The 13148-nt window shown below is 35.5% G+C and overlaps 1 protein-coding gene across 4 annotated transcripts in view; it reads right to left on the bottom strand.

Moving 5' to 3' along the window:
* MNS1 (meiosis specific nuclear structural 1) overlaps nucleotides 1-13148 on the bottom strand; it is a 67388-nt gene that overhangs the window by 19960 nt on the left and 34280 nt on the right. For all 4 annotated transcript variants that reach the window (XR_014059475.1, XR_014059474.1, XM_081510198.1 and 1 more), the window contains exons 4-7: nucleotides 7226-7328; nucleotides 2756-2985; nucleotides 2171-2387; nucleotides 1966-2073 (exon numbers count right to left, since the gene is read on the bottom strand). Coding sequence is in view for 2 of the 4 variants with exons in the window: in XM_081510198.1 (XP_081366324.1) it covers nucleotides 1966-2073; nucleotides 2171-2387; nucleotides 2756-2985; nucleotides 7226-7328 (658 nt within the window). In the remaining 2 variants the exon portion in view is untranslated. The remainder of the gene's footprint in view (nucleotides 1-1965; nucleotides 2074-2170; nucleotides 2388-2755; nucleotides 2986-7225; nucleotides 7329-13148) is intronic.

Raw genomic sequence — 13148 nt, 5'->3', positions numbered from 1 at the left:
GTGTACAGATAAGAAACCAAGAAATGAAACTGTCCCTATTTGCAGAAGACATGACTATGTATGGAAAAACGAAGAAACCAACTCCTATAAACTCCTATAGCTACTAAGTGAATTTAGCAAGGTCATGAGATACAAGATAAATATTTTTTTTAAAAAGTCAATTCACTAGCAATGAGTATGTAGACAATGAAATTAAAACTTAAAATTCCATTTACAATCACTCAAAAAACTGAAATACTTCGATGTAAATCTAACAAAACAGGTACAGGATTTGTATGCTCAAGAATATAAAACACTGATGAAAAAATTCAAAGATGATTTAAACAGAGTTGACTTGAACAATCAGGGGTTAAACCACATAAATTCAGTCAGCTCTCTGTATCCACAGTTCTATATTTGTGGATATCTATATCTATATCTGTGGAATCAACCAACCATGGACGTCTAAACAGTAGATGTTACTATTGAAAAATATGCAAATATAGGTGGACTCACACAACTCAAACCTGTGTTGTTCAAGGGGAAATTGTAAATGAAGAGTCATACCATGTTCATGGACTGGAAGACTCAATAGAGTGACCATGTCAATATTCCCCAAATTGATATTCAGATTTAATTCCTATCAAATTCCCCAAAAACTATTTGTAGAGTTAAGATTACTTTAAACTTTATATGGAAAGGCAGAGGAATTAGAATAACTAAAACAATCTTAAAGACTTTATATAGCTACAGTAATCAAAACTGTGTGGTGCTCTGCTCCTGAAGGGATAGACACATAAATCAGCAGACAAACAGAGATCCCAGGAATATAAGCACAAATGCGCTCAGCTGTGTTTTAAACAAAGTAGCAAAAGCAACTGGTTTTAAGAGAAAAAAACCTTTCAACAAATAGTTGCAACTAGACCAACTGGACATAGAGAAGCAAAAACAGAAACTGACCTAAGTCTCATAACCTATAAACAAAAATCAACTGAAGACGAAATCTTTTAAGAAAAAAAAAGAAATTCTTCGGGTTCTAGGCAAAGACGTCTTAGAACTGATGCTAAAGTTATGGTCCATAAAAACAGAAATTGCTAAGTTAGACTTCACAGAAATTGAAAACATTTGCTTTGGAAAAGATCCCATTAAGAGGATGAAAAGACAACCTATAGACTAGGAGAAAATATTTGTAAACCACACACCTGACAAAGAACTACAATACATAAAGAACTCTCAAAATCCTATAATAAATTAACAAAAAACACCCAATTAGAAAATTGACAAATCATTGTAACTTGGGGTCAAATTGTTCAATGCTATATCCCATGGTTTTAGGACTAGTTATTTTATATATTAATGAGAAGGAGTATTGAAACATTCAAATATAATTATGGATTTATCTTTCTCCTCACCATTTTTTCAGTTTTGCTACATGTATTGTAGTTGAAGTTTTATTTAGGTTCACACACTTCTAGGGTATTACATCCTCTAGATGAATTCAGCCTATTATCATAATGATTTCTACCCTAACATGCTCTTGACTGGTGTTTGTCTGTTTATCTTTCTCCATCCTTTTGCTTTTAAACCATATGCGTCTTCATATTTAAATTATGTTTCTTGTAGATAACATAGTTGCATCATGCTTTTTGATGCAGTTTTTTAATGTTGTCTGGGTCTAGCTTTTTTATCCAGCCCGAAAATCTTTTTTAAATGTAGCACTTATACCATTTGCATGTAATGTAACTATCAATATGGTTGGGTTTAAATCTATTATCTTTCTACTGTTTCATCTCAAAATAATACTCTTCTCTATGTTAACCTGGAGAAGGAAATGGCGACCCACTCTAGTATTCTTGCCTGGAAAATTCCATGGACAGAGGAACTTGCCAGGCTGCAGTCAATGGGGTCACAAAGAGTCGACATGACTGAGCAACTAGAGCTTTCACTTTCACTATGTTAATTATTCCTTCAATTTCCAAAACTTACTTCTAGTTTCTTCTTATGTATTTCAGCTTGTTCTTCCTGGTATAATTCCTGTCGCACTTGTTCTAAATCTTCACGTTGCCGCAGCGTTTCTTCCAACCTCTGAGTTAGCTATTAAAAAAAAACACACATAAAAACATGTATAGGAATCAAATTCTATGACAAATATTTAAGAATTTCTCCAGTGTTAAAACAATTATTTTAGTACCATATTTTGAAGCTGTAGTCTTTTTTCTTCACTTTCTTGAACTTTTGCCATTCGATCTTCTTCTCTTTGTTGCTGCAACTTGGCAAACTCTATTATTTTTCTATTTTCTTCTTCCATCTCCTCACGTTTCTTTTTTCTCCAGAGAGCCTGCTCTTTCTGAAACTCTTCTATATACCTTCGAGTTGTATTCATTTTCTCTAACCTTTGCTGTCTTTCCCTAAAAAGTAATAGTGAGTGCAGTTCTATAGTAACAGAGATACTAATAAAAAATAAAAAACCATGTGTCATTTCCTTGAGCTGTCTACCAAGGAAACTCAACAGAGAACAAGTTCTCCTGATATGCGTTTACTTAAGGGAAAAAAGGCTTAGTCACTGTTACTTAATGAGTATCTCTTATTAATTATCAATTAATTGTTAAACTAACAGATAAATAAGACTTGGTCTCAGTTCAGGTCATAACATTTACTTAGGGCTTACTATATATCAGGCACTTCTTAGATGGTTTATTCTTTATGACAAGCCTGAGATAAATCTAACAAATATTTAAGAACGTTTAAGCAGGTAAGAAAGTTGGGGTAAACTTACAATTGATCTTCTTCATAGATTTTCCTAACAATTTCATCAATCATAAGTTTCTCTTTCAGCAATTGCTCATAGGCTTCCTGCTTTTTCTTCTCTTGTTCTTCAAGTTGTTTCTCTAAATCATGATTGTACTGTGCTTTTACTTTGTTTCGTTTGTCCTCTGCAGCATTCTCTTCCTTTATTAACCTCTCATGCTCTTCCATCATAGTTCTGGCTATTTCAGCATCACGTTTCTGTTGTTAAAGCAAAATTCATCTTTCCATTATCAAATCTGAGCAAAATATTACAGAATACTTTTAGCACGTGGAACTGAATACTATAAGGCCTATTTCATAAAATATTTCATCTGTGTAGATAAAAAGCAAAGGTAAGTCACTGTCACCTGAGGAGTTTGAATGATGCTGCTGCTGCTGCTGCTAAGTCGCTTCAGTCGTGTCTGACTCTGTGTGACCCCATAGACGGCAGCCCACCAGGCTCCGCCGTCCCTGGGATTCTCCAGGCAAGAATACTGGAGTGGGTTGCCATTTCCTTCTCCAGTGCATGAAAGGGAAAAGTGAAAGTGAAGTCGCTCAGTCGTGTCCGACTCTTAGCGACCCCATGGACTGTAGCCTAAAACCCTAATGAGGCTTTCCTATTTCTTCAAGTAGCTCTCTCAGGGCAATAAGGAGAATAACTCCACACTTGAAAAACAATAAGTAAAATTAGAAGTGCTTCATTAATAATTATGTTAATTTCCAAAGTCATCTTCCTCATCTATTTAAAAGTTGATGTAGGTAATTTTCACAAATTTTAGCTCCACTGGGTACTGGCTGCTATTTAGAGTAAGGATGGTGCTGTCTTTTTTATACTTGTCTGCTATTAAATAGCTCTGAGCAACTCAAGTTCTCTCAGCCTAAATTCTCTTTGCTGCTAGTGGCCTTTGAAATCTCCCCTTTCTCATTTATTAAAGGCCCTTTGAAATAACTTTAACTTAAAAAAAGGGTCACATACCTCACTGTGTCTGTTTTCTGAGGTTTCAATTAACTCTTCAAGCCCATTCCTTCTGAATGAGACACAATCCTGCATCTTGAACGGATTTTCCTGATTTTTTTGAGCATTTTGAAATCATTTAACAAAATGTTTTAACGTAAATACACTGGGGCAGTTTAAAAAGTTATCTTTTACCATTATGATCACATCCCAAATGCTAGAATGGTTAGCATCAAACACAAAATAAGAAATAGATAAAAATATGAAGGTGAAGAGTGGCTATCATCAGAAGATCCACAAACAATAAATGCTGGAGAGGGCGCAGAGAGAAGGGAACTTTTCTCACTATTGGTGGGTATGTAAATTGGTGCTGCCACTAGGGAGAACAGTATGGAGGTTCCTTAAAAAACTAAAAAAGAGGTACCATATGACCTTGCAATCCCACTCCTGGGCACATTTCAGGACAAAAACATGATCCAAAAGGATACATGCACCCCAATGTTCATTGAAGCATTACTTACAACAGCCAAGACATGGAAGCAACCTAAATGTCCACCGACAGAGGAACGGATAAAGATGTGGGACATATATACAATGGAATATTACTCAGCCATTAAAAAGAATGAAATAATGCTATTTGCAGCAACATGGGTGGACCTAGACAGTGTCATACTGAGTGAAGTAAGTTGAACAGAGAAGGAAAAATATCATATGACATTCCTTCTATGTGGAATCTAAAAAGAAATGTTACAAATGAACTTACTAAACGGAAAAAGACTCACAGACCTAGAGAATGAGCTTATGGTTGCAGCAGGGGAAAGGATAGGAAACTCCCTAACTAGGGAGTTTGGGGTGGACATGTTCACACTGCCATATTTAAAATGGATAACCAACAAGGACCTACTGTATAGCACAAGGAACTCTGCTCAATGTTATGCGGCAGCCTGGATGGGAGGAGTGTCTGGGAGAGAATGGATACATGTGTATGCATGGCTGAGGACCTTCGCTTTTCACTTGAAACTATCACATCATTTGTTAAATGGCTATACCCCATACAAAATAAAAAGTTTAAAGAAATAAAATATAAAGGCTAATGCTAATCCTAATTAAAAGACACTTACTCCTTGGAAGGAAAGTTATGACCAACCTAGACAGCATATTGAAAAGCAGAGACATTACTTTGTCAACAAAGGTCCATCTAGTCAAGGCTATGGTTTTTCCAGTAGTCATGTATAGATGTGAAAGTTGGACTACAAAGAAAGCCGAGCACAGAAGAATTGATGCTTTTGAAATGTGGTGCTGGAGAAGATTGTTGAGAGTCTCTTGGACTGCAAGGAGATCCAACTAGTCCATCCTAAGGGAAATCAGTCCTGAATATTCATTGGAAGGACTGATGCTGAAGCTGAAACTCCAATACTTTGGCCACGTGATGCGAAGAGCTGACTCATTTGAAAAGACCCTGACGCTGGGAAAGATGGAAGGCAGGAGGAGAAGGGGACGACAGAGGATGAGATGGTTGGATGGTATCACCGACTCAGTGGACATGAGTTTGAGTGAGCTCCAGGAGTTGGTGATGGATAGGGAGGCCTGGCGTGCTGCAGTTCATGGTGTCGCAGAGTCGGACACGACTGAGCAACTGAACTGAACTAAATGCCATTCCTGATCTAATTGATGCCTTTAACATACACATTGTAAATGTTACTTAACTCAAATTCTCTCTTTCCTCTGCTTTCTTAGCACATATTGTACTAGGCTCTACAGAAAAAATATGACATGACAAAAACATGTTTGTACAAATTAACACACACTTATAGAAACACAATATTCTTATTTCACAGATAAGAAAACTAAGGCTAAGAGAGATACAGCCAAAACTAGCACCTAAATATCCTGACACCTAGTCAAGTCTAAGAGTATTTGATTTAATTTTTGTTGTTCAACTTTATTTAGAAAATGATAACAAGTCTTTCAATAGCCAGAGTAAATATCTACAATTACCTTGCATAACTTCAATTATCAAAATAATTAAAATTGCAATCTACGGTTCAAACTGTACATCATGTTCTACTTTATTTTTGAAAGGGTAGAATATGGCTTTTGGAGTGACATTTCCTTACCCTCTCTTACCATCTGCCACACCAAAGGCTATTATTGTTAACAGCATCCCATTACAACCCTCTAGATTTTTTCTGTACTAATATACACACACACATGTGTCACAACAGCCAGCAACTGTTCTTATCTGACGCCTATATAACACTGCACTGGTTAAGTGTTTTGATATCACCCCTCTAATTGTATGTGTGTGTTGATATACAGAACACATATGTATGTGTGTGTACAGATATACACAGATGTTGTATACACATACCTATTTGCATAGGTTTTCAAAAATAAAAATGATCTATAAAATGGTCAATAAAGTGTATTATTTTCCAACATGTTTTTTCATAACTTGCTTTTTTTCCTTTTAACCTAGAATATATTCTGGCCAATTTTAAAAGCCAGAATATTTGCCTTTACGTCTTTCTCTGTGTGTGTTTGTGCTCAGATATGTCTGATTTCTTTGTGACCCCATGGACTGTAGCCCACCAGGCTCCTCTGTCCATGAGATTTTCCAGGCAAGAATACTGGAGTGGGTTGCCATTTCCTACTCCAGGGGATCTTTCACCAGCCTGTGCCAACTGCATTAGCAGGCACATTCTTTACCTGCTGAACCAGCAGGGAAGCCCTTATCTTTAATAGCTGTAAAACATCTCTGAAAGGGATCTAGGAGAGAGGGAACTCTGCTATTAAAATGCTCTACAAAATAATAGAGAAATGAGAGTGAGGGAACTTAAAAGACTATGTAATATTGCCACCAGACCTTTTCATCTATGTCTAGCCTTTCTGAGTGACAACATGAATTCAAGTGATGATGTACATCCAGCTTGTAAGGGTTAATAAACCCTATTTTAAATTAAACTGTGTAACACTATTGCTGAATGGGTCTGAAACTCCTTTGCCCAAGAATAACTATTACCAATAATAATGGGCAGTAGGTCAGGTGTAAGAAAAGAGGATAAAATTAGAGGAAATCATGAAAAGATTTCTGTTTACAAAACAGAAAAGTTTCCCACCTAAAGTTATAGTTGATTTTTTAAACATTTAAACAATAAAAAATTTAACAGCATTCTAAAATACACTGATCATACTAACAACCTGTATTGGTTTGTCAAAGAATAATCAGTTAGACACCATTAAGAATGCTGGGAGTTACCAAATATAGATGTTCATTGTAACCAGCAACCTAATTCTCTGTGTCTCTGAAAGGTTCTAATATTAAATTACAATGCTCAATAGCCATAATTTGCTACACCGTAACAATCTAAAAACTATAACATTATTTGAGAAATCAAACTGTAAATTCTTTATAGAATGCAACAATTTTCAAAAATTGGTCTATTTTTGCTTTTATAAATGAAGCTAAAAATATGGAAAACATTATGCCAGAAACATGATTACCATTTGCTCATATTTAATGGCATCCTTTTCAGCAATTTGAGCTGCTCTTTCTTTATTCATGTAAGCTGCTTTTAATTTCTTCTCCAATTCTCTGAGCTCAGCACTGTTTAAAAGAGACAGAAATTTAAATTTGAGGACACATCTCAACTATTTTAAAAATAATACCCACAATTTAAAACAATTTTTTCTAAATGTGTAAAAGATATTTACATTATTTTTTAGATATTTTGGAAAAAATACCCCTTTCTTCAGTCATCCCAAGAAAATCAGAATGCATGTGAAATGAGACATTATAATTAATTTTTCTAGACAAAACAACCTTTTTATTGTCAATAATCATTACTAAAAATCTTTTTGCTAGTGCCTGGCTCAGAAAAGGTGCTATATTAATATAGGTTAAAATTTCTGTGCAGTTACCAGTACTATTAGGCTAAAAGATAATTACAGCAGAGAGGTTTAAACCTATACATGTTACTTCTTACATTTTGTACCTTGGTTTTACCATCTATAAAAGGGGTAGCTTTGGCAATTAAATGAGTTAATGTGTATAACAATAAACACTCTACATATGGCAACTATTTTTTGATGATGATGAAGAGGGAGTAACATGAGCAAGTTTACTTCACTTCTCTGAGCTTGCTTATTTATCTGTTAAAAAATGGGGACTGACTTCAGATACTCTCTGAATTACTTTCGAATCTATCACCCCTAAATGTAATAAAAACAATTTGCCATATAAAAATTTTTAATATGCCACTCATAATTCTGAATATGACAGAATATGAGAATTCTGAGTTGGAAGGACTGTGAGATGTCATCAAGATGTACAGGTTAATTCTTACTGGAACAAAGAGGCACCCACCTACCTATAAACTCAACTTACAGGTACTCGGTACCTACAAAGAAACAGTCATAAAGGGTAAGGGAAGAGAGATACTCCTGGTATTATGGTGTGGATCCTTCTTGCCCTTATTACTGTAGATGCAAATGTATATGACACAAGATTATCTTCTTTCATAAAAATAGTGTTATAAACGAGGGATAAGTTTCCAGGTTAGCCTTATATATTCTGTTCCACACTAAAGGATTGAGATACATTTACAAAAATTTTTGTTAGAGTTGGACACTAATGATTATGCACCAATATACACACAAACCCATCAATTTATAATACGGTCTCTACAAAAAAAAAATGTGCATTAAATTGCAAACAACCAAGGAGGCAAAAGTCCTGTATTCAGAAAACTATAAATACTGATAAAAGAAACCAAAGATGACACAAACAGATAGAGAAATATACCATGTTCTTGGAATGGAAGAATCAATATTGTGAAAATGACTATACTACCCAAAGCATCTAAGATTCAATGCAATTCCTATCAAATTACCAATGGCATTTTTCACAGATTTAGAACAAAAATTTTACAATTTGTATGGAAACAAAAAGACCCCAAAGAGCCAAAGTAATCCTTAGAAAGAAAAACAGAGCTGGAGGAATCAGGCTCCCTGACTTCCAAATCAGGGTCCTTGACTTCAGACTATACTACAAAGCTACAGTAATCAAGACAGCATGACACTGGCACAAAAACAGACGTACAAATCAATGGTACAGGATAGAAAGCCCAGAGATAAACCCACACATCTATGGGCAACTAATCGACGACAAGGGAGGCAAGGATGTACAATGGAGAAAAGGCAGTCTCTTCGGTAAGTGGTGTTGGGCAAACAAAACAGCTACATGTAAAAGAATGAAATTAGAACACTCCCTAATATCATAAACAAAAATAAATTCAAAATGGATCAAAGCTCTAAATGTAAGGCCAGACACTATAAAACTCTTAGAGGAAAACATAGGCAGAACACTCTTTGACATAAATCACAGCAAGATTTTTTTTGACCCACTTCCTAATGAAAATAAAAACAAAAATAAATGGGACCTAATTAAAGGGCTTCCCAGCTGGTGCTAGTGGTAAAGAACCTGCCTAATGATGCAGGAGGCTGCATCATTCTTCTTGGGTCAGGAAGATCCCCTGGAGTAGGAAACAGTAACTCACTCCAATATTCTTGCCTGGAAAATTCCATGGACAGAGGAGCCTGGCAGGCTAAAGTCAATGGGGTCACATGAGTTGGACACAACTGAGCACTGCAATTAAAACTTAAAAGCTTTTCCACAGCAAAGGAAGCCATAAATAAGACAAAAAGACAACCCTCAGAATGGGAGAAAATATTTGCAAATGAAGCAACTGACAAGGAATTAATCTCCAAAATATACAAACAGCTCATGCAGCTGAATATCAAAAAAGCAACCCAATCAAAAAATAGGTCAAAGACCTAAACAGATGTTTCTCCAAAGAAGACATACAGATGGCCAACAAGCACATGAAAAGATGCTCAACATCACTAATTACTAGAGAAAAAGGAAGTCAAAACTACAATGAGGTATCACCTCACACCAGAATGGCCATCATCAAAAAATCTACAAACAAATGCTGGAGAAGGTGTGAAGAAAAGGGAGCCCTTTTACACTGATGATAAGGATGTAAACTGATATAGTCACTATAGAGAACAGGTTCTTTAAAAAACTTAAAACAGAACTATCATATGACCCAGCAGTCACACTCTGGGCATATATCTAAAGAAAACCGTACTTCAAAAATATATATGCACCCCAATGTTCACTGCAACACTATTCACAAGTGCCAAGACATGGAAGGCAACATAAATGTCCATCAACAGAAAAATAGATAAAGATGTGGTTTATACAATGGAATATTACTCAGCCATAAAAAGGAATGAAATTGTGCCATTTGCAGAGATATGGACAAACCTAGAGACTGTCATACAGAGTGAAGTCAGAAAGAGAAAAACAAATATCATACAATATTGTCCATATGTGGAATCTGGAAAAATGATACAGATGAACTTATTCGCAAAGCAGAAATAGAGACAAAGATGCAGCAACAAGCATACACATACCAAAGGAGGAAGGAGGGATGAGATGAACTGGGATTGACATATATACATGGTTGCTGTGGTTGTTGTTTAGTCACTAAGTTTTGTTCAACTCTTTTGTAACCCCATGAACTCTAGCTCACCAGGCTCCTTTGTCCATGGAATTCTCCAGGCAACAATATTGGAATGGGTTGCCATTTTCTTCTCCAGGGGACCTTCTCAACCCAGGGATCAAACCCACATCTCCTGCATTGCAGGCAGATTGTTTACCCACTCTATTTATGGGAAGCCCCCATATATACACTACTATGTATAAAATAGTAACTTAGAGAACTAACTGCATAGCACAGAAAACTATTCAGTGTTCTCTGGTGACTTAAATGGGAAGGAAATCCAAAAAAGAAAGAATATGTGTATACTGCAGCTGATCACTTTGCTGTACAGCAGAAACCAACACAACATTGTAAAGCAAATATATTCCAATAAAAATTAATAAAATAGAAATTGCAAACAACCAACATTCAAATAAATGACTATTTGAAAGACAAGGGAACACATATTCTTTGGATATATACCTAGAAGTGAAATTTGAGTAATAGGGTAACACTGTTCAAATTTAGTATATACTGCCGTTTTTTCAAAGCTTTGTCAGATTTATATTCTCATAAACACTGCCTAAGCACTGTCCCACCATTCCAAATCCTTGGTAATGCTTTAGTCTTGTCATAGATTTTAACTGTTCTTGTGGTGATGTGATTATCATTGGGGTTTTGTTTCTCTATTACTAATGGAACTGAGACCTTTTTATAAGTCTGACTCATTTATATAACTTCTTGGATGTTCTTGCTCAGTATTTAAATTTTTTTCATTTTTATATTGGTTTGTCTACTTCTTATTGTTGCATAAAAGTTCTTTATATATTGTGGATAAAAGTTTCTTGTTGGCTATATGCATTGTAAATATTTCCTTCCAGGTCTGTAGTTACTCTCAGAGTGGTTTCTTCAGATGGAGAGAAGTATTCTAATCCACTAATCTTTTCTTCATTGTCAATGACTTTTGTGTCATGTTTTAAGAAATGTTGCCCAACCCACAAACATAAAGATATTTTTTTTGTATTAGTTGCTCAAAGCTTTGCTATTTCACCATTAATTTTTAGACTATAATCCTCCAGGAACTGAGTTTTAACAAGTGTTGTGAGGTAGAAATCAAGTTCACTTTCTTCCATATGGGAATCTAAGTGATTCAGTATCATTTTCTTAAATGTCTACTTCTGAATGCTCTGCAGTGATTCTAAAACATATATGGAAATGCAAAGTAGGAATGGTTAAGATAATCTTTTGGGGGACTTCTTCAGGATGAATACTTTTTATAAAGTCATAATATTTGAGGCAGTTTTAGCACAGGAATGAACAAATGGATCAACAGAGTAGAACAGACCAGTTCTTCTCAACCAGAAGTGTTAAGTAGCTCCAATGCCCTTAGGCATCTATTATATACAATGGATTCACTTAGTTTCTCTGGATCTGAAATAATATCAACTATATACTGTCTTTGAGAAAATTAAAAATACAATCACTCAACTTTCTGTGAGACTTAATCCTCTTATGGAACTCCAGTTGAGGAAGGATGGGATAGAAAAATCCAAAAACAGATCCACGCACATATGCACTTACTTTTTGACAAAACTGGCATTACAGAGCCAATTTCAAATTTTACTAAGCTAGTCAGCTTAGTAAATGTGCTACTTATACTTAGTTACTTAAATTTTCAAATTCACATAAAATTGTTCACAATATCCTATGATCTACAGTGATCTCCCATTTGTATGATCTAAAGTTATCCATTATCCCATTATCCATTCCTAGAACTGGCTGCTTGTGCATTCTCTTTTACACTTTATTATTCCTGCCAGAGACTGCCAATTTTATTGGCCTTTTTAAAGGCACAACTTTTGGCTTTGTTGATTCTAATTTATGTTTACATTCTAAAATGTTCATTTCTGTTCTTATCTGTATCTACTACATTATTTTAAATCACTCCAGATGGGAATTTTCTCTTTGTTTTCAAATAATTCCAGATGGAGTGTTCTTTCCTAATAGTTATTTTAGATTATATGCTAGCCTCAAGGAAATAGCTTTAGCTACTTATGGGGATAAATTTGTTTTTTTTTTAAATCCTAGAATTTTTTATTGTGGTAAAATATACATTTAAAATATTTGCCATTTTAATCAATTTAAGTGTACAATTCAGTGGTGTTATTACATTCATAATGCTCAGCAACTATCAACAGTATTTCCAAAAATTTTCTCCCAAAAAGAAGTGCTTTACCTATTTAAGCAATAACTCCCCATTCATCCCTTCCCCTCTAGTTTACTTTTTGTTTCTGTAAATCTGTCCCTAGATATTTCATGAAGTGGAATTATATAGTCTTTGTCCTTTGGTTTCTGGCTTACTTCACTTCAGTTCAGTCGCTCAGTTATGTCAAGACTCTTTGCGACCCAATGGACTGCAGCACACCAGGCTTCCCTGTCCATCACCAACTCCTGGAGCTTGCTCAAACTCATGACCATCGAGTCAACGATGCCATCCAACAGTCTCATCCTCTGTCATCCCCTTCTCCTCCTGACTTCAATCTTTCCCAGCATCAGGGTCTTTTCAATGGGGCAGTTCTTTGCAGCAGGTGGCCACAGTATTGGAGCTTAGGCTTCAGCATCAGTCCTTCCAATGAATATTCAGGACTGATTTCCTTTAGGATGGACTGGTTGGATCTCCTTGCAGTCCAAGGGACTCTCAAGAGTGTACAACACCACAGTTCAAAAGCATCAATTCTTCAGTGCTCAGCTTTCTTTATTGGACCTTTATGGTCCAACTCTCACATCCATAGATGAATACTGGAAAAACCACAGCTTTGACTAGACGGACCTTTGTCAGAAAAGTGATGTCACTGCTTTTTAATACACTGTTTCAGTTC

The sequence above is a fragment of the Giraffa tippelskirchi genome, chromosome 7 (assembly GCF_054371585.1).
Source record: "Giraffa tippelskirchi isolate mGirTip1 chromosome 7, T2T-mGirTip1v1.2.pri, whole genome shotgun sequence".
NCBI lineage: Eukaryota > Metazoa > Chordata > Mammalia > Artiodactyla > Giraffidae > Giraffa > Giraffa tippelskirchi.
This window is presented reverse-complemented; position numbering and strand designations above follow the sequence as displayed.